Consider the following 22670-nt stretch of genomic DNA (forward strand, 5'->3'; position numbering starts at 1 on the left):
TACCAGAATCTGACCAAAATTCCCTTTAATTACCCCATTTTCCCCTCCCCTGAATCTCCCTCCCCCCCCCCCTCCCCACTTTCTGCACTTGCTTTTATTCTGTATATCTTATAGTGTAGTCTTTATAAAATGTTGTTGCACCAAATGATACATTATCTGCTTTTTTTCTTTCTTTCTAAGTTATATTATATGTGCAGCCTGATAAAGTAACTGCCCAGCCAACTCCAGTTTCATGGTGAGTTCTCTCTACTTCTTTGGAAATATGATTAAACACTGTCGAGCTGAATTTTTTTTTTCTCCGAAAGAGAATAGGCTCAACATTGAGGGAGTGAATTGCTCCAGTTTGTTGATATTGTTTTCTTCTCACGTTATATGCTATAGTTTTGTACTGTTTACCGTAATATATGTGATATGATGGTCTAAAACTGAAATATCCTTGATGGTGATTCTTTGGTTGGTTAAATTGCATTATAAAAAAAAAAATATTTTTGAAGGAAGATGCAGCACTGTTGACAGCTTCTATTGAGCTTGATCATAGCTGGTTTTTGGTGGCCTTCAGAACTGGGAATATCTCAATTAGCTTTACTTGCTTGTGCTGTATTTATTACTGGAACTTTGTGTCACTGCTAGGCCATGACAATGGTTGCTCCCCTAATTCAAACTCCCCGTCACTTCTCCTCCAATCAGCATATTGCTTCAATCTATTCTGGGCTGACGCCAACTCCTGCTTCAGTTGTTGTCGGACTGTTCTCCTCTGCTGCAAGTACTCCTCAATGGAGGCTGCAGTAGTATCCTCTCGTATGGCTGGTAAAATGGGAGGTTTGTACCCGAACAAAGCCTCAAATGGGGTCATTTTCAGGGAGGTGTGGTGGTTAGAGTTATATCACCATTGGGCCAAGGAAAGCCACCTATTCTAGCTTTTGGGTTGCACGATACAAACACACCTCAAATAGGTTTCCAAACTTTGATTTACCCTCTCAGTTTGCCCATCCGATTGAGGGTGATAGGCTGTAGACATATTAAGCTTGGTTCCCAGTGCCTTCATAAGTTCCTACCACAAGAGGCTTGCGAAGATCTTGTCACAATCTGAAATTATAGACTTAGGAACTCTTTGTAGTGCCACCACCTGATCCAGAAATACCCTGGCGACCTCTTGGGTTGTATAAGGATGGGTTAGCCCTATAAAATGGGCAAATTTGGTTAATCCATCAATGACAACCAGTATGTTGTCCTTCTCTTTTGATTTTGGTAACCCCTTAATAAAGTCTATAGACACACTAGTCCAAGCTTGATTGGGTATTGGTAGTGGTTGTAAGAGACCGGGGTAGGCCACATTTTTTATGCTTACACTTCTTACAGGTGTCACAAGCTAGTGCGAACTCCCTCACTTCTGTCTTGAGCTTGGTCCAATGGAATAGTTGCCTCACTTGGAGGTAGGTGTTTTGAATCCTAGAGTGTCCTCCCAAAGGGGACTCATGTAGGGCCTGTAAAATCCTCCTCTTGAGAGCCTCATTGTCACCAATAACAATCTTGCCATTGTACCTCAACATTCCTTCCACCAACGTGTATCCATCAGCTTCTTTAGGTCCCACAACTAACCTCTCCAAGATTTCCTTCACTTGTTCATCTCCTTCATAGTTGTCTATTACTTCTTGACACCACTCTGGAATTATAGTGGTTATGGCTGCAGTACTCCCCTTTTTGTAGCTCCTTGAGAGTGCATCCGTGGCCACATTTTCTTTGCCATTCTTATACTATATTGAGTAGTCTAATCACATCAATTTGACTGTTCCCTTCTTTTGCATTTGAGTTTGTAATTTTTACTATAACAAAAATTTCAAACTCTCGTGATCCATCTTGATTATGAACCTTCCTTTTTCTAAGTAGTGACGCCATTTTTCTACAGCTATCAGCACTGCCAAAAATTCTTTTTCATATATGCTAAGGCCAAGATGCCTTGGGCTTAAGGCTTGGCTTAGGTATGCTAAGGGCCTACCTCCTTGCATCAACACAACACTAATCCCTACCCCACATGCATCACTCTCCAATACAAAAGGTTTGCTAGAATCTGGAAAACCCAAGACAGGTACTCTACTCATGGCCCCCTTCAACCTTTCAAAGGCTTCCTCAGCCTCTTGTCCCCAGCTGAAACTCCCTTTCTTTAAGAGATCCGTTAGGGGTTTACTAATGACACCATACCCCCTTAACGAACCTGCAATAGTATCCGGTAAGCCCAAGGAACCCCCTCAAAGCCCTTATCGTAGTTGGCTTGGGCCAAGCCAACATGACTTCTACCTTCCTTGGGTCAGTGCTAACTGTTAGAGTAGTTTAAATATCATGTTCTTTGTATTTTCAGTTAGCCTTTTCAGTTAGCTTATTTCTGTTAGCGGCTGCCTATGTGTATCTTGTTGTAAGTGGTTGAGCTGTCTATTTAAAGGCAGCTCATCTTTCGTATCCATTGAGGCTTGATTATTCTTCTATCAGCTGAAATCTATCTTTCATTCTCTTTGGTTTTATTTCTGCCCTAGTAGTTTCTTTACATGGTATTAGAGCCTCGATTCGAAATAATCGATGGCCTCCAATCAAGCGCTCGATTCTTTCTCGTCTCCCTCTCCTCGTTCTTCCTCTTCGTTATCGACTGGATCTCAGTCGGATTTCTCGTCTGTTGCTAAGGCGTTGAATTTCATTCCGATTAAACTCAATTCCAGCAATTATATTTTTTGGAAGGCACAAGTTCTTGCTACGGTGCGTGCCTTCGATCTGGTGTCATTTCTCAATAAAACGACACCTCCTATGAAATTTCTGGCTACTTCTGATGGTGAAGAAACGGAAGTTAATCCAGCATATTTGAGCTGGATTCGATCCGACCAGCTTCTATTGGGATGGCTGTTCTCAACAATCGATCAAGAGGTCCTTGCTCAGGTGATTCATAGTGAGTCATCGGCTGAGGTATGGAGTATTCTAGAAAATTTGTACTCTCGCCAAACTATAGCCAAATCCTTTCAATTAAAACAGCAGTTAAGATCTATGAAAAAGGACTCTCTGTCTATAAATGATTTCATTCTCAAGATTAAAACAGTCAGACACACTTTGGCAGCAATAGTTGAACCACTGAATGATAAAGAATTGTTGCTTGCAATTCTTAATGGCTTAGATCAGGAGTATGAGACAGTTGTGAGCCTTATTACATATCAAATGGATGAGATCGATTTGGAAAAGGTACAATATCTATTATTGATGCATGAACAAAGACTTTCAGTCAAAAACTCCACTGTCAATTTTGATTCGGTCTCTACTATGCATGTGAATGTGGCTTCAATGCCGTCTGCTCAGAATTGTAATTTTAGTAGCACTCGAGGAAGTTCGTCTCAGCGAAGGAATGGATATGGTAATAGAGGAGGAGGAAGAGGTCGAGGTAGGAATTCAAATAGGAGAATTTACTGTCAGTTGTGTGGTAAGCCAGACCACTTTGTGGATCGATGTTATCATCGATTTGATAAAACATTCCAGCGGCCATCAAACACAAGTTTTGGCAGATCTGATGGTGGTAATCCAACACAGTTTACCACTCAGCCTCAGTTTATGAATCAAACTCCTTCAAGAGCTTACATGGCCTTCTTTAGTGATTCTAACGGGGTCTACACTAATGATATGGCTTCAACACAAGGCACTCACTATGGTAGTTCTTCTAATTCTTTCACACCTGACAACTTTACAGCTTCTCCTTCTCTTCTCGATTCAAACTTGACTCTGGAGCAACTAATCACATCACCTCCAACCTTAATAACCTCTCTTTACATGCTCCATACACTGGTGGCGACAAAGTTGCTGTTGGCAATGGTAAGCAACTTCCTATTAATCATGTTGGCACCAGTTATTTGCAATCTCAACCAAATTTAGTCCTTCCATTATCTAATGTTCTTCATGTTCCTAGTATGAAGAAAAATCTGATTAGTGTATCTCAGCTTACTCATGACTATAATGTGGTAGTTGAATTTGATTCCAATGTTTGTTTGATTAAGGACAAGGCTTCTGGACTGGTGCTGCTTCGGGGACACCTTAAGGATGGGCTTTATTGGTTGACTCCAGCATCTTGTTCTGCTGGTGCCAGCATTCCTGCTTCATCCCTAGACACTTCTTTAGTTTCTTCTGTTTTTCCTTCAAAAACATGTAATAAACTAGCTACATGTATACGGTCAAACTCATTTTGTCATGAGTTCCCACATGCTGTAAATGCTGTTCAACACACTCAAATTTGTCAACAATGGCATGATAAGTTGGGACATCCTTCAATGACCGTACTCAGGTCTATATTGAATAAAATGGGAATTTCTTGCTCAGGTTCTGATTTGCCCTTTTGTGATTCTTGTAAGATTGGAAAGTTAAGTCAGCTTCATTTTTCAAGTCATGACATCACTGCAGTTAAACCCTTGGAATTAATTTATTCTGATCTCTGGGGACTAGCCCCTACTTTGTCTATAGAAGGTTATAGGTACTACATCATCTTTGTTGATGCATACACTCGGTATACGTGGATCTATCCCCTAAAGCTTAAATCAGATGCTTTGTCTGCATTTACTATCTTTCATAAGTTTGCAGAACTTCAATACAACACTAAGCTTAAGGCTTTGCAAACTGATAATGGAGGGGAATTTCGAGCTTTCTTACCTTATCTTCGAACTCATGGCATTCAATCTAGATTTACTTGTCCACATACTCATCAGCAGAATGGTGTAGCCGAACGTAAACACAGATACATCGCTGAAATGGGATTAACATTGTTGTCTCGTGCTTGTATGCCTCTTTGGTTTTGGGTGGAATCCTTTCAAACAACAGTTCATCTTATTAACTTGCTTCCTTCTTCTTCTCTCAAGTCTTTGACACCATTTGAATTGCTATATAATAAACAACCTAATTACTTCATTCTTCAACCTTTTGGTTGTGCTTGTTTTCCCTTTCTTCGTCCATATAATCAACATAAGTTTGATTTTTATTCAGCCAAATGTGTTTTTCTTGGCTATAGTCATACTCAAGCTGGTTACAAGTGCCTGCATCCATCTGGGAGAGTGTATGTGTCTCGGCATGTCCATTTTAATCCTAGCGATTTTCCTTATTCTTCTTTGTTTACTCCTTCTTCAGTGTCTTCATCACCTGTTTCTCACGGATATTCTACTGCATTTCTGGAACCTATTTTCACTCGCTCTAATTTTTTATGGTGTCCATCGGTTGCATCAGCTTCGGTCCCCCCAGAGTCTAATAGTCAAATAGATGTCTTCTCTTTAGTTGCAGAACACTTACAATAGTTGCCATCTAATCCCGCTTCTACATCTGTCTTTGTGCCCTATCCTATATCTACCTCCGCACCTCGGTCTAAACCTAAGCCCTCCAAACCTGTTCCTGCTCCCTCTCTTCATCCTATGGTGACCCGATCCAAGTCCAAACAGTTAGTTGCTTCTTCTCCTCATGCCTTAGTGAGTTCTGTTGAACCTAATTCTGTTAGTGAGACCCTTTTAAACTCACGATGGGTTCAGGCCATGAATGAAGAATATACAGCCTTACAGAAAAATCATACTTGGGATTTGGTTCCTATGTCTAAGGATATGAATCTGGTTGGCTGTAAGTGGGTGTTTAGAGTGAAGTATAATGCAGATGGTTCTATTCTTAAGTACAAAGCCAGGTTGGTTGCTAAGGGATTTCATCAAACTCCGGGTGTAGATTATGCTGAAACCTTTAGTCCGGTTGTTAAGGCACCAACCATTCGTGTTTTGTTTGCTTTGGCAGCTACCTATGGTTGGGACATCCAACAAGTTGATGTAAATAATGCTTTTCTCAATGGAGACTTAAATGAAGCAGTTTATATGGTCCAACCTGAGGGATTTGTTAATTCTCAGTTCCCTACACATGTTTGCAAGTTGCAAAAGTCTTTATATGGACTTAAGCAGGCTTCTCGAGCCTGGTGTATGAAGCTGAGGACAATGTTACAGTCGTGGGGATTTATTCGTGCTGTATCAGATGCATCTTTGTTTGTTAAGAAGACTGCTAGTTATATGCTTTATGTGTTGATCTATGTTGATGATATTCTACTCACTGGTTCTGATAATGATGCCCTTAAATCATGTATGAGAGCTTTGGACACACATTTCACTCTCAAGACTCTTGGTTCGGTGAACTATTTTTTGGGTTTTGAAGCTTATAGAGACAGCAGTGGTATCTACTTAACTCAGACTAAGTATGTTCTTGACTTACTGAAAAAGGCTACTATGCATGATAGCAAGCCATGTGATACTCCCATGGCTGCTGGAGTTTCTTTAACAGATGAAGGAGAACTATTTTTCAATCCTTCTTTGTATAGAACTCTCATTAGCTCACTGCAATACTTGACATATACTCGTCCAGACATAACTTTTACAGTTAACAAGCTTAGTCAATTTTTGTCTTGTCCTAAGGTGCAGCATTGGTTGGCTTGTAAGCGTCTTCTTCGATACCTAAAGGGCACAGTTGGCTTAGGTTTGGTTTTCTCTCCATCTCAAGATGATTTGTCCTTACAAGTGTACACGGATGCAGATCATGCTGGCTGCAAGGTGACTCGGCGCTCTACCAGTGGCTTTTGTGTTTATTTTGGCAAGAATCTCATTGTTTGGGGTTCCAAGAAACAGACTGTTGTTGCTAGGTCTGTAGGAGAGGCTGAATATCGCGCTATTGCCTTGGGTATGACTGAGTTGATGTGGCTGAAAACATTGTTTCAAGAGCTAGGTTATCCATGTGCTGCTATTCCTATTGTGTGGAGTGATAATTTAGCTGCCAAAAGCATGTTCGAGAATCTAGTTTTTCATTCTCGAACCAAACATATTGAAGTTGATGTTCACTTTGTTCGCGAGAAAGTGGAGAATGGTGAAGTAGAGGTTAGGTATGTTCCTACAGCTAGTCAAGTGGTTGATATTCTTACAAAAGGACTGCCTAGAGACAGGTTTAAGTTTCTACGAGCAAGACTTGGTTTGGTATTGTCTCTTGTCCATGCTGGTTCTACAGATGCTGCTACATTTTCCACCCTTGATCACTCAACTTCTATGGAGTCTGATTTGAGGGGAAGTGTTAGAGTAGTTTAAATATCATGTTCTTTGTATTTTCAGTTAGCCTTTTCAGTTAGCTTATTTTTGTTAGCGGCTGCCTATGTGTATCTTGTTGTAAGTGGTTGAGCTGTCTATTTAAAGGCAGCTCATCTTTCGTATCCATTGAGGCTTGATTATTCTTCTATCAGCTGAAATCTATCTTTCATTCTCTTTGGTTTTATTTCTGCCCTAGTAGTTTCTTTACACTAACCCCATCTCCTGCAATCAAATGACCCAAGTACTCTACCTGATCTTGACCAAAGGCACACTTAGACCTTTTGATGAAGAGCTGGTTAGTCTTGAGGACCTCAAAGGTGGTTCTTAGGTGAGTCAAGTGCTGGTCCAAATTTGGGCTATAGACAAGGATGTCATCAAAGAACACAAGTATGAATTTTCTTAGATATGGCTAAAAAATTTGGTTCATGAGGGACTGAAAAGTGGTTGGCGCATTGTTGATGCTCACCAAGAATTCAAAGTGCCCATGGTGTGTCCTAACGGCAATTTTATGAACATCCTCAGGCTTCATTCTAATTTGATGGTAGCCCGAGCGGAGGTGAAGCTTTGAAAAGAATTTGACATTGTGTAGTTCATCCATTAGGTCTTCCATAAGAGGTATGTGGAATTTATCTTTGATGGCTAAGGCGTTAAGTTGGCTATAAATTACACAAAAATGCCATGATCCATCTTTCTTTTTTACTAAGAAGACTGGGGAGGCAAAAGGACTTTGGGTAGGTCTTATGAAAGATTGGTTTAGCATTTCCTTCACCATCTTTTCAATCTTTGTTTTCTGGATTGGGAATAACGATAAGACCTAATGTTGATGGGTTCAGTATTGAGTTTAAGATTAATAGAATGGTCCAATGCTTTGGTAAGGGGAAGGGTGGTAGGTTCAGCAAAGAGGTTCCTAAATTCTACTTGCAATTCATCAATAAGGTGTAGTGGTTGTACCTGATCAAGCTTCCCTTGATGAGTGTTGATTGTCAGGTGCATTTCTCCATACATCGCCCTATTAGGTCCCCCTTCACTGCCACAATCGAGAACAATTGTGTTGGCACCATTTATTCTTGAAAACCCTTTGCAATCTCTTCCCAGTAATCATTTTGCACGTCCTGGTTTCCTTTCCCCCTATGAGAGTCATCTTCCTTCCTCCCTTCTCAAAAGACACCTCCATCCTATTAAAATCAAAACTTATGGGGCTCACCCCTTTCATCCACTCAACCCCTAGTACCACTTCACAACCCCCCAGCTGCAACAGCCTGAGATCGACCTCAAACTCCTCCCATTGCATCTTCCAACAAAAACCAGGGCATGCTGACTTACATAGCACCTTGCTCCCCTTAGCCACTATCACACTCAAATGTTGGGTTCTCGTGAGTGGACACTTCAGCCTCTTAGCCGTGCCCTCATCTAGGAAGCTGTGGGTGCTCTCACTATCAATCAAAATCAGGAGGCTACAGTCCTTCACCTTTCCCTCTGCCTTGATTATCTTGTTATTAGTTACTCTCTTCAATGCATGTAGTGATATCTCTCCATTATCTTCTTCCCCTGACTCCCCACACTCTTCAATCTCTTCTTCTTCTTCTTTCGACCTTTCTCCAGTATCTCCTTCTAACAGTAACAACTGGCGCTTGCATAGGTGCCTGGGATAATATTTATCCCCACCCCTAAAGCATAGACTAGGCTGTCTTCTCTGCTTATTGGGCTTTCCTCCTGAGCTGGATCCCCCTAAATTTCATCACCCCTGTGTTGCCTTTAATGAGCTCATGATTGTAGCCTTTTCCCCATTGATTGAAAGTTCCCACTGTAATAGCCTTTTGCTGCTGTCTTTGCTTCCTCATCAAGGCCTCCACCACCATCTATTGTAGTCTTGCACTCTTTTTTGCCTGTTCTACAGTTCGGGACCTAATCATTTTCACCATGGGTCTTAGATCATCATTGAGGCCACTCAAGAAACTAGATACGAAGTAGGCCTCTAAAAGATGTGGGTTATCAATCATTAAGGACCTTAGCTCCTCGAGCCTCCTTAGAATAAGCCCTTACTTCTCCAATCTACCTTAGCTTGTTAAACTCTTTTATGATATCGGACATACTCTTCTTCCCAAACCTTTCACACAATTTATCAGAAAATTCCTCCTAAGTGTCATTCGCCCTCCCTTTGGTCCACCCTTGGAACCAAGCATCAACAACATCATCAAAGTAGGCGGCAACAAAAGCCACTTTTCTCCCCTCTGGTATGTTATACCAAGCAAACATCCGCTCACATTTCCTCAACCACCACTTGGGGTTAGTCCCTTCAAACATAGGGATCTCCATTCGAGGCATGGGAAACCCCTGATGCTGAGGATTGCCATGGACTTCACACCTTCTATCCATTATTGCTTCCACTTCTTTAGGTTCAACCTCAATTTCAGAAGTCCCATTCATACGATTCATCCTATTATTTTGTAAAATCGGCTTTGTTCTATCCTTAAGAGGAAAATCGAGAGTAATTCTTATCGAATTTTGGCAAGTAAACATCACCATAAATTGTTGTAGTTGTGCTCCCATTTCTTCTCTCATTTGCATGATATCCTCTCGCATTTGAGAGAGAGCTCCGCCCAACCTCCTTTCCAACCCCCTGGTTGAGCCTTCCACCTTGCGATCTACTGCCATGATCACCTCATGGTTCCGTTTGGACCCAAGTTCCAATTGGTCCACTTAGTTCTGGAACTCAGACATGGTCGAGTTGACTCGCTACAGCTGCGACTCAAACGTTTTTCATGCAAGTTCCTTCCACCATCGCACCACCTTCAAAAAGAACTCCGACTGGGATCGAGATTTGATACCAAATTGTCACTACTAGGCCATGACAATGGTTGCTCCCCTAATTCGGTATGAATTAGAAAGATGCAACAAGGGGGAAATAGAGTAGGACAGAGAGAAGGAAGAAAGAGAGAAGAGAGAGAGTTGGGGAGAGATGAGAGAAGGTTGAGGAAGAATTTAGAATTCTTTCTTTGATATTTGATGATCTCCTCCAAGAAAGCCTTGGGGAGTATATACATCCTGACAAGGGATGCTGCCACAACGGATCCTATCCCCCTTATAGTTGTGACAAGCTCCTTTGTCATATTCTAACCCTTACACGTGGGTACCCTCTAGGCTAACAAACTCATTTAACAGAAATACAATAGTAAAAGAAATAACAAGAATTACAGCAATAAAAGAAATAGCAAAAGTTACAGCAATAGAAATCAAAATTTCTGTAACTAAGGGCATGTCTACTTTGTTGTTCCTATAGAATTTCAAGCCGTTTTGTCCTCTCATTGGTAGCACATTGTTGATTTTTTAATTGTAATATTGTATATGGTTTTGAGGGTGGCAGATGTAAGGGAGCTAGGAAACCCCATTTTATGAGCTCATGGGGAAGAAAAGAAAGGCAAAGACTGAAGAAAAGCTAAAAGCAAAAGAACAAATTAAAAAAAGAAAAAAAAGAAAAGGGTTGTGTTTTTGCCTAGCTTTGGTAAATTGAAATAACTGGGTGGGGAAGCTCTTGGGTGATAGCAACACTTGGAAAGCCTTTTTACCTTATTTGTTAAAACCCTCCCACTTTTGGTGTATTCTCTTTAATCTTGCAGAACTTATTTAGCTGAAACATTTAGGGCCTGTTCAGTTATAGAAAACATTTTATTGGGTAATTAAATCTCCCATTAGAAAATAAGAAACTGAGTTTTTTAATTTTTCAACTTTATACTATGAATTAGAAAACATCCTTTTTGATGTTCTCTAATTTTTTTGAAAATGAATGCTATGACTTTTTGAAACATAAAATGTTTGGACATTTTTGGTTATAAAATTGGAGTTGAAAACTGTAAAATGTTTTCTGAAACTGAATGGGGGGCCTTAAAATTGCAGGAATTATATGGACTTGATACGGCTGGTTTCTTTGATATTAGTTTAACAGTTCTTAGCATGGGTGTGCTTAGATTGTGCACTTGTGCTTTAAAAGGGATGTGTAGTCTCAAAATTTCATTATTAAATTGTTGTGATTGTAAAAACATTTAGGGCTTGTTTGATTATGGTTTCAAAAACTGTTTCTTTTCTTTTTTGTTTTATAATTAAAAAACCTGAAGAAGTGGTTGGGGAGCTAGTCCTGAGAATTTTTTGAAAGAATTGATCTCAAAATACTCTGCTTTTTGGACAAGAATAAAAATATGTTTTCACTGGTTCCTTAATTGATAAAAGGGTGTCTGTAGTGTATGAGGCTCCCCACTTTGTGAGGTTTGGGGAGGGTCGTTTTTGCACACAATCTTAACCTTGCTTTGAGGCTGTTTCTGCAGCTTGAATCTGTGACCTGCTAGTAATAAAATAGCAGCCGTTACTATCAAGGCTATCCTTCTTGTTCCTTGATTGTTATTACACAAAAATGAAAACTATATGGAAAAAAAATGTTTCTAGAGGTTTCATAAATTTTTAATTATGAAATAGCTAAAATAAAGAAAACAAAAACACAAAAATCATAACCAAATAGGCCACTTTTAGTATTTCTTGTTTTTGTACACTTGATTTCTCTATTTAGAAACTTTGTATTATTTATTCCAATTTCTGTTTCTTTATACAAGTTTTACCTCTAAAGTAGTTCCAAACATATTTTCTCCTGTCCTATTTTTTTCTGCATAATTGAATTCCAGATCTTTGCTAACTTGAGAAATTCACATTATCTGACCTCCTTTCTCATGTGCATATATATATATATATATTTATGTATGTCTAATTGTTGCTGTTGCGGTTAGGGAGAAATTAACTGGCACAGATTGGGCATTGGTCACCACAAATGATGGCAAAAGATATTATTACAACACTAAAACGAAGGTATGCAGAATTAGTGATGTTGCTTCTTTTCCTTCCTTTTTAGTTTAATTGTTCCATGTTGTAGTGTGTTTTTATCTGATGAAGTTCTTGATATAAGTTGGTTTTGGGAACTAATTTTCCCTAGGTTCTCTGTATTAAGATGTTCTTGTTATAAGTTTGTACTCATAGTTATTAAAGGTGCAAGGCGAGGCCCACTGATGGAAAAATATAATTCAATAAAATATAGACAAATTAAAAGGATAACATCAAAATATAATACATTAACAAGTATTCATCATCAAATTGGTGTGCTTCCTGGTCGCAGTCGGTTAAGGGAAGCAGTGGCTGGCGGCTCTCGATGTTCTTCTTGGTTGTGGCCAGTGAAGGGAAGCAGTGGCCAGTGACTCTTGGTCTTCTTCTTGGATCACGGTTGGTGAAGGGAAGCAGTGGCTGGTGGCTCTCGGTGTTCTTCTTGGTCGCTGCCGGTGCATCTGCAGTCTTCTTCTTGGTCTTGGCTCTCAGTTTTCTCTCTTACAGTGTTAGCATATGAAGAGAGGTTTTAGGGTTTTATATCAGGCTGGCTTTTCCTCTTTTTTATTATTTTTTTTAAATTATAACTTAAAGATACGAGCTCTCACCTCTGTTGAGGTGTGCACCTCAACAGATAGGCGGCACCTTGGTAAGATCACCTTGCCTGGGGGTGTCTAAGGCTCAGGGGCTGGCACCCCTTGCGCCTTGCACCTCCGTGCCTTTCACAACTATGCTTGTACTATCTTGAGAAGTTATGCCTGTGTCTGAGATTTGATTAAATCTTTTATTGATGGCCTAAAAGATGGAGTTTAAGTTTATTATGCTGTGAAAATATTTAATTGAATGCACTCTTCTATGTACCTCTGTCGAAACTAAAGTAACCTCTTTCAATTGTTACGCTCAACATTATTGGAATAATCTTCTGTGTCATCATCAGAAGTGCTACTCCTACCAGTGCCCTTTAAATTTTCAGCAGAATTGTGCACCCTACCAATCTTGAATGTTCCTTACCCATTATAATTTTCAGATGGTCCCACTGATTGTAGGTTTTCTCCTGACCTATTTTTAAAGGAAAAAATATTATGGCAGCGATTATACTGAGAAACAAAAATCCATACTGAGAAACAGAAAAATACTATTTCACTCTTTCAAATCATTGGCTGAAAATCAGGAGTGTGAAGAGAAGATATCATTGACCATGGGGATTGAAGGAGTCAGCAAAAATCTCTTCGATGGACCTTTTCCACCAGCGAAGGCCATCAGTGCTCTCTTCAGAGATTTCTGGTTTTTGATTGGAAAGAGGAGAGGGCCAAGACCAGAACAAGATACATATTTGCCAATGTCCAAATTGCCAACCGACCATCTCTCTCTCTCTCTCTCATATATATATATATATCAGCGGCTGCAAGTGTTTATTAAATTTAACCCAATTAGGTTTTATTAATGTCGTTTGAATAAAAAATTAATTGAGGGGGTGTCCTTGCAATAAAAGGAAAGTTTGTGGACCTCTTTGGCAAAAAACAAACTACAAGGCATACTTGAGCAAAAGGCCCAAACCACAAGTATGTTGGGGCAATTTACCCTTTAGATTATACTAATTTTTTTTTTTTAAAAAAAGCCGACGAAACCCATTGCCAATGGGTTTGAAGATCAACTCCAGTGATGGGGTTGCCAAAGTGGGCCAAGCATTAAGTTTTAGGCTTCCATCTTTGACTTTCCCTGACCAAGTAAGAGTGACATGATATTCGCCCTTTGTCTCAGTTGCTAAATAGTTTTAAGCGAACTGTTGCATTAGTGTGTGGTTATGCGAAAGTCCTCTTGAGATTGATAATTGTATAAGAAGTATTTCAAACACATTCATTAATTTATAGCTGCTATTTTGTTCAATAATTTTGTGGAAAATGTTCATTTTATTTCATATTGTTGACTTTGTATAAAAGAATTAATTTTGGCTTTTCAATGTAATTCCATTTTGTCTCTTGGATAGAAATAATTAGTCATTTCCTTGATTGATTCTGTAAGTTCTTAATGCTTCTTATTGTAAATTCTCATTTTCTTTAGTTATTCTCTTAATCAGTTGAGCAGCTGGCAAATTCCATCTGAGGTTACAGAGTTGAGAAAGCAGCAGGAAAATGATGGTTTAAAAGAACACTTAACTGCAGTGCCAAATACTAACACATTAAGTGATAAAGGATTGGCTCCTATCAGTTTGAGTGCTCCTGCTGTTAATACAGGTGGCCGTGATGCTATAGCTCTAAGAGCATCTGGAGGGCTGGGATCATCATCTGCATTGGATCTAATAAAAAAGAAGTTGCAGGATTCAGGAGCTCCTGGTACTTCATCTCCTGTCCCGCCATTGTCAGGACCAGTGGCATCTGAATTGAATGGCTCAAGAGTAGTTGAAGCTACAGTTAAGGGTCCCCAGACTGAGAACAGCAAAGATAAGTTAAAAGATGCTACTGGCAATGGTAATATGTCTGATTCCTCTTCTGATTCAGAGGACGTGGATAGTGGACCAACCAAGGAGGAGTGTGTCATCCAATTCAAGGTATCTAACAGCAAATATGATTTTTGTTTACCACTTGTGTGCAGGTTTGATGACTTGATGTTATGTTCCTTTAGATTTTTTTCTTTTCCTTTAGAGTGTATGTTCTTCAATATAGTGAGGTTGCTAAGTTGCTATAATACTGCTATTGGAAATACATAGCAAGAAGCTCTGCCATAAAGGGGGTGACGTAGGTAGGAGCAAGATTCCTAAAAGCTATAAACTAAAACATCTCATCAAGAAAATTAACTGTAAGGGCACCCTTATGAGGGCCACTGGAGAGTTATTCTTGTATGCAACCTTATCCTTACTGTTTCAAGTTCTGGAAAGAGCAACTTTACAAAGTAAGGATAAGGTTGCATACAAGAATAACTCTCCAGTGACTTCACAAAGAAACAACCTTACTATTGTTACTAAGGTTTGCTCTCCAAGAAAATGAACTAAGATGACAAAAAAATAAAGAATAAATGTAGTGGCATCAAAGCATTAATAATGCCAGAAAAGGAAAAAGAAAAAACAAGCAAGGATAGGTTTTGTAAGAATGTTATTCTTCTATCTCAAATGTGCCATGAAACAAGAAATTGAAAAAGAAACTGGAAAGGTTTCCATATTGAAGGCTGGAAGCCCAAACCTAGGAAAATGCCTGCATAAACCACTGAATACTAAACTATGGGAAAAAGAGAGTCCAAATCTAGCAGCATGGTGGTGAAGAAGCTAGTGATTCCTGAACTTACCACCCCCTTTTACACAAGAACATATGTTACAATTGGATATACTTTAGATTTTTTCATGGAGCAAAAATGTGTCTTAAAACTTGTGGATAAGATACTGAGATTTTCTTCAATTACAATTGAATTATGTCAAGGATATGCACTGAGTACATGCAAGAATGGGTGCCTTGGTGTATGTTACTCTGCTGATGATTGTCTTGAGGGCAGTAACATTTTTATATTTTCTATAGGTATTGTGTATGTTGTTTGCACATATATGTTCAATTTTAAAGATTCGTTTGTACCATAGCTTCTTAGCAATTCAAGTTTTTTTTTTTTTTAAATTTTTTTATGTAAGTTCTATTTCAATATTCGTAGAATTATATGGGTATCTTAAATATGCAATCGTGTTTACCTAAGGGATGTAGTCATAGATCAGCATGCTCCTAATTTTCTTAGTGATTGTGTAGTGTGATACTCAACAACTTCTTTAATTTATTTCTACACTGACTTCTCTACTTTTCTTTTGATACATGTGTGCACTTATATTGTGTCACCTTATTTGTGGTGCATTTTGAAATTTTGGCCTACTAAACTCAAAATTTATTCGAAGAATGTAGTGTACATGCACCATTACAATGCATGGCCTAATGCATACTACATAGATTTGTTCAGAAAGAATATTTTGTGCCCTAACATCTAAAAACTTGAAAGGTGGAAATGTGGTTATTTAGTTATTGGTGCTTGTGCCTTTTTCTTTTTTAATATTTTGTATTCTTGTTTTGAAATACGTTGAACATTTGTATTTTTTGGTGCCATTATCATATTATTTTCTCTAAAATCGTAATTGTGAGATCAGAGCAATGGTAGTGCTTGATGATGATTGATTTATTGTGTGTGTGAATTTTGTAGGAGATGCTCAAGGAACGTGGGGTGGCACCATTCTCAAAATGGGAGAAGGAACTTCCCAAGATAGTTTTTGATCCACGCTTCAAGGTTTTGTTAACTCTAAAGATGCTGTGTAACTTTATTTGAAATTTTGGGATCTTTCTTATGACAATGGTATTAATTGTGGTATTGGCAATTATTGTTATAGTAATGTTGTGGTGGTTATGATGTTTGGAGTGTCAACTAATATGAAATAGGTATCCAAAATCAGATGCTTGAGCTTTTCCAAGCTCTAGTACATGCTAGGAACCTCATTAATTAGCATATTGAACCCCATTTGCTATAATTTGAATGTTTGTAATGATGTCTAGTCACTAATGTGCCACCTTTCTTTTAATAATTTAATGACTTTTTCAAATTGTTAATTTTAGCTAAGAAGTTTGAGATTTTGATGTTGTAAGAGCACTTTACCACCTGAACCCATCCAATGAGTTTAAAGCTTGGTCTTCTTGTTGATTTTAGCTAAGAAGTTTGAGATTTTGATGTCATAAGAGCACTTTACCACCTGACCCCCATCCAAAGAGTTTAAGGAATGGCCTTGTTGCTGATTTTAGCTACGAAGTTTGAGATTTGATGTCATAAGAGCACTTTACCACCTGACCCCATCCAACGAGTTTAAGGCTTGGTATTGTTGTTGATTTTAGCTAAGGAGTTTGAGTTTTGATGTTATAAGAGCACTTTACCTCCTGATCCCATCTAACGAGTTTAAGGTTTGGTTTTGTTATTGTCTATGTTATTATATGGACTCAAGACTATTATGTGTTGTATTGGTGTTGACACGACACAACACCCATACTAGAATGGAATATGCATTGGAGCTAGCGTCTCTCTAGTCGATACGGTTGGCTCCCTTCGACTTATCTCAAATGAAAATTCCAGATTTGAAAAACCCATTTCCTGGGTTGTAAGAACTGTACTTACCTGGTTTGTGTCTTGAGTTGGCTTGGATTGCGTTTGCCTTGCTTTGAATGGGTTCTTGGCTTGCAACAAACATGTCTAGTGATGCTTCTTGGCAACCACTTTGGGTCGGCAAGATCTTCTGGGCAAGCTTCTTTGCTTAAGCTGCCGTTGTTGCCTCTACTCTCTTTCTCAAAATCCTCACTCGTCTCTAATGTTATGAGCATAAGAAGGAAATAAGTGATAAATAACTAATAAGTCAACTTTCTTATTGCAGGTAGAGTGGGCCTTCTTTTTTCTTGGGAGAGTGGGATTTTCATCTAGGCTTTCAAAGACAAGTAGGCCTATTGAAAAAAAAAAAATATTATTTCTATGATTTAGAAGAGAACATATGTAACCTTAATAATTTAAAATAAAAAATATTAATTCAATACAATGTAAAATTCAAATATGAAATGAATTCATTTTTAAATTTACACACACACACACACACATAGTTATCAATTAATGGATCCTAATTAATCCATAACCTTATTTTTTAGTTATAGAACTAAATAAGTGTAAGAATAGGTTAGTGAGATTTATTGTTCTCTATATCGTATCCTCATATCTATGCCTTATGTTTGAAACATATCCCCGTATCTTGGAATTCATAAAATTGAGAAGCTCGATCTTTAGATTTATACCAGTTTTTGACACCTGTACCTGAATCCATGTAACATAGGTTGTTGTAGGAGAACTTTATCATCTAGAATTACTTGGAATAGTATTAGATATTCACAAGAAATAGTATACACAAATCAATATTTTTGATAGCTAGTATTATTTGTGGTGCGCGCCATCAACTTTATCTGCCATATGTGATATCAACTTGTATGATTTTTGTATAACCATTAAATTACCAGCTAGTAGTTGATGTGTTTTGGTCTTTCTCTTTTTAAACTGCTCCACCTTTTTATTTTCTTCTATATATATCTTTAAATTATTTAAATTTCCCTTGTGGCTGGTGCCTCTTGTCACAACCACAAGGATATAATAGTAAATATAATAGTAATTGTAGTTTAATTGCAGTTATTATTTATGGTTAGGAGCAATTATTTGTAGTGGAGTATTATTTACAGTTATAATGTAGTGGAGTAGTGGTAACTGCTTTATAAAACCGTTGGATAGCCGTATATATAAAGCTAGATCATAGTGCCGAGATAATCAATCAATTATCTAGAAGTTATTTGAAGTCTCTCTCATTTTCTTCCTATTATTCTCCATGTTTCTCCCTCATTTTTGTTTGTTTCCCCCTCATTTCTTTCTAATACTCCTTTGTTCTTTTGAATTTTCTCTCCCTCTATTTCTTCCAATTTCCACTCAAAACCCTATGTTAAACCTAGATCTTGACATTTGGTATTAGAGCAGTTCCTTAGTTTCAGATCTAGCTCTTTTTAGATTTTCTCCATGGTTGATGGTTACCAGATGCTTGAAGCTTCTATGGATAGATTTGAAAGGAAAATGGACAAACTCATTATTATAATGGCCAAACAGTATCAAGTTAGTCTTCTAGCTAAATTACTTTCTAAGAAATATTGATGTAGAACAGTGTCGTGAACAGTAGCGGTGAACAGTGCGTTGGTGAACAGTAACGATGAACAGTGCACAGGGACGGAATAGTAATTACAGCATAATTTTATTTTAGATTATGTCTATTTTAGTCTTTTTTTCATGTTAGGGTTTGCTATTATGATTGCTTGTTGCTAGGGTAGTATTTAAAGTCTTTTTCTTTTCTTTTAGTGGCAGTTTTTCTAATAAAATTATGGAAATTTCTTTAAATTTTCTGGTGGAATCTAGTTCCTTTTGATTTCTTAGAGATTTCGCTTGAAATCTTTTCTTCTTGCTGCGTCAAGTGGTATCAGAGCACGGTTTCTCCATCTCCATATCGTTGACTGCTATCTTTCTCCATCAAATTGACCATGGGTGATGAGATTGCTGCCATGAAGGCTGAAATTAATGCCCAAAACCAACGGATTGACAATCTATCGACACAACTTGGAGAGATTCGCCAATTGCTGTTGCTGGTTGTTGGAAATAGCGGAGGAAACGATGTTGGAAACCCTCCACCAGCCAACATTGGCAATCGCAACGTCCTAACCAAAGGAATCACCACGATATAAATGCCCATGGTGAGAGACAACGAGGAAACAATAGGCGGCTTGCAATTGAAGACAGCGAATCAGATTTCAGAGAGGATTTTGAGGATCTGCCTCAATACCACAATCGTCAACACCAACACCAAGGCACCTGTTACGACTATGGGATTAAGGCGGATATCCCTCCTTTCTCGGGAAACTTGAGGATTGAAGAGTTCCTTGACTGGATGGTGGAAGTTGAGCGATTTGTGGAGATTATGGAGGTCCCTGAGGAGAAAATCGTTAAGATGGTAGCTTTTCGTTTGAAATCTGCAGCTGCTGTTTGGTGGGATCAGTTGCAGAAAACTCACCAAAGATAGGGAAAGAATAGGGTTCGAACCTGGAGGAAGATGAAACAGCTTATGATGGATCGATTTTTATTCGCTGACTATGAGCAGATTTTATATCGCATGTATTTGGGATGCACACAGGGCAACCGATCAGTGTCGGACTACACCCACGAGTTCATGAAATTAGTCGAGCGCAACAATTTGACCGAATCTGAAAATCAGAAAGTAGCCAATATATTAATGGCCTGAAAATTGCTTTACAAGATAAAATTGGGTTGCAGAATCTTTGGATTTTACAGGAAGCCAATAACATGGCATTAAAGGCTGAGATGATTGGAGTTCAGAGAGTGGCGACCAACTATTGTAGGGCTGCCACACCTATTGAACAACCACTAAACAGTGTTATTGACAAAGGAAAAGCGACTGCTAGCTCATCTAGTTCCCAGAACAGGGCTAATATAGAAGGAGGCAGCACCAAATTTGCTAATAGAGGAGCAGGGCGAGTTCCACCTCAAAGGGAGAATCCGTATGCCAGGCCTTCAGTTGATATCTGCTACAGGTGTCAAAAATCTGGACATCGCTCCAATAACTGTCCAGAACGAAGACAAGCTAACTTGGTGGAGCGTGAGGCGTTTTCAGAGATAGAAGAAGAGGTGGCGGAAGAAGTGATTATGATGGAGTAGAGTTTGCTGTTGAGGAAGGATTGGAGAGACTAAACTTGGTGTTGCAGCGAGTCCTCTTGTCACCAAAAGAAGAGGGACAAAGACATAACATATTCCGTTTGCTTTGTTCCATTAAGAATAAAGTGTGCGAAGTGATTGTGGATAATGGAAGTTGTGAGAACTTTGTATCAAAGAAATTAGTATGTTACAGCTACCAACTAAGAACCATCCCAATCCATATTCCCTTGGCTGGGTGAAGAGGGGGCCTTCTGTTCAGGTTACTGAGATGTGTAAAGTACCGCTCTCCATTGGAAACGTTATAAGGATGAGGTGATATGTGATGTCATTGACATGGATGCATGCCATATTCTTTTGGGTCGCCCTTGGCAGTTTGATGTTGACTCTACTTTCTGGGGACGTGACAATGCGGTGTTATTTATGTGGGACAGCTATAAGATTGCTATGGCTTCTCTCAAACAGACGGGAAGTGCGAACAAACAAAGGTCAGAAAGTTTTCTTACTCTCACAAGCAGCGAGCAAGAAATTGTGAATTTTGCAAGGCACTTTGACTGCATCTGCCCAGTAGTGGTAAAAGGGCTTATGGTGGTTGGGAAGGAAGGAGACATGGTTCCAGTTGAAGTACAACAAATATTAAATGATTTTCAAGTTTTGATTTCAGATGAGCTTCCGAATGAATTGCCTTTTATGCGAGATATCCAACACCAGATTGACCTCATGCCAGGAGCAAGCCTTCCAAATTTGCCTCACGACAGAATGAGTTCGAAAGAGAATGAAATTTTGAGAGAGCAGATTGAAAACTTATTGAAGAAGGGGTTTATCAGAGAGAGCATGAGTCCGTGTGCAGTCCCCGTTCTGTTGGTGCCTAAGAAAGGAAGGACTTGGCGTATGTGTGTTGATAGTCGCGCCATCAATAAAATAACTGTGAAGTACAGGTTTCCTATTCCACGACTTGAAGACATGTTGGATGTACTTTCGAGGTCTAGTATGTTTACAAAGATAAACCTTCGTAGCGGCTATCACCAAATTCGAATCAAGCCCGGGGACGAGTGAAAGACTGCATTCAAACGTAAGGAGGGGCTCTACGAATGGTTGGTAATGCCCTTTGGGTTGACCAACGCTCCTAGCACCTTCATGAGATTAATGAATCAGGTACTTAGACCTTTTATTGGCTCTTTTGTTGTTGTGTATTTCGATGATATTCTCATTTACAGCAAGAACAAAGGAGAGCATCTCACCCATTTGAGACAAGTCCTGGACGTGTTGAAAGAAAATTAGCTTTACGTCAACCTGAAGAAGTGCACGTTCTGCACCAATAAACTCCTATTCTTGGGCTATGTGGTTGGTGAGGATGGTATACATGTGGATGAGGAGAAGACAAAAGCAATCCGAGATTGGCCGACTCCAAAAATCAGTGTCCGATGTGAGAAGCTTCCATGGCTTAGCCACTTTCTATAGGCGATTTGTACGACATTTCAGCACCATAGTGGCACCACTCACTGAATGTCTGAAGAAAGGAAGATTCAGTTGGGGAGAGGACTAAGATAAGATCTTCGCCCTCATCAAAGAAAAGTTGTGCATTGCCCCAGTACTAGCCTTGCCAAGTTTTGACAAGGTATTCGAGGTTGAATGTGATGCCAGTGGCGTAGGTGTTGGAGCAGTACTCTCTCAAGAAAAGAGACCCGTGGCTTTCTTTTATGAAAAATTGAGTGAGGCCAGATAGAAATGGAGCACTTATGATCAAGAATTCTATGCAGTTGTGAGAGCCTTGAATCAATGGGAACACTACCTTGTGCAGAAGGAATATGTGTTGTTCACTGATCACTAAGCCTTAAAGTTTATTAATTGCCAGAAACATGTCAATAAGATGCATGCTAGGTGGGTAGCTTTTCTACAGAAATTTCCTTTTATGCTCAAACACAAATCTGGGAGTTCGAATCAAGTTGCTGATGCCCTTAGTCGAAGAGCCTCTCTATTAATCACACTTTCCCAAGAAATTGTGGGATTTGAATGCTTGAAGGAGTTGTATAGAGGTGATGATGATTTTGGGCAGATTTGGAGCAAGTGTGTGAATCACGAGTCTATGGCAGATTTCCATATCAATGATGGGTATTTGTTTAAGGGCAATCAACTTTGTATTCCTACCTCTTCCTTGCGTGAGAAGTTGATTCGGGACCTTCATGGTGGAGGTTTGAGCGGACATTTGGGGCGTGACAAAACCATAGCTACTTTGGAGGAACGATATGACTGGCCTCAGTTGAAGAGGGTGTTGGCAACATAGTCTGAAAATGTTATACGTGCCAAATGGCGAAGGGTCAGGCCCAAAATACAGGATTGTACATGCCACTTCCCGTTCCCGAAGGCATATGGCAAGATCTCGCAATGGATTTCGTGTTGGGATTACCACGGACTCAAAGAGGAGTTGACTCAGTATTTGTGGTAGTCGATAGATTTTCC

At 39.1% G+C, this 22670-nt stretch overlaps 1 protein-coding gene across 6 annotated transcripts in view; it reads left to right on the forward strand.

Moving 5' to 3' along the window:
- LOC127809762 (pre-mRNA-processing protein 40C) overlaps positions 1 to 22670 on the forward strand; it is an 87371-nt gene that overhangs the window by 13030 nt on the left and 51671 nt on the right. Inside the window, exons 5-8 of one of the 6 annotated variants that reach the window (XM_052348810.1) lie at positions 198 to 235; positions 11879 to 11957; positions 14044 to 14514; positions 16134 to 16217. The exons of 2 other annotated variants lie outside the window; for them this stretch is intronic. In XM_052348810.1, the coding sequence (XP_052204770.1) occupies positions 198 to 235; positions 11879 to 11957; positions 14044 to 14514; positions 16134 to 16217 (672 nt within the window). The remainder of the gene's footprint in view (positions 1 to 197; positions 236 to 11878; positions 11958 to 14043; positions 14515 to 16133; positions 16218 to 22670) is intronic. 3 more of the 6 variants (XM_052348813.1, XM_052348814.1, XM_052348811.1) reach the window with 3 other exon arrangements.

This window comes from Diospyros lotus, chromosome 9 (assembly GCF_014633365.1).
Source record: "Diospyros lotus cultivar Yz01 chromosome 9, ASM1463336v1, whole genome shotgun sequence".
In the NCBI taxonomy this organism is placed as follows: Eukaryota; Viridiplantae; Streptophyta; class Magnoliopsida; order Ericales; family Ebenaceae; genus Diospyros; species Diospyros lotus.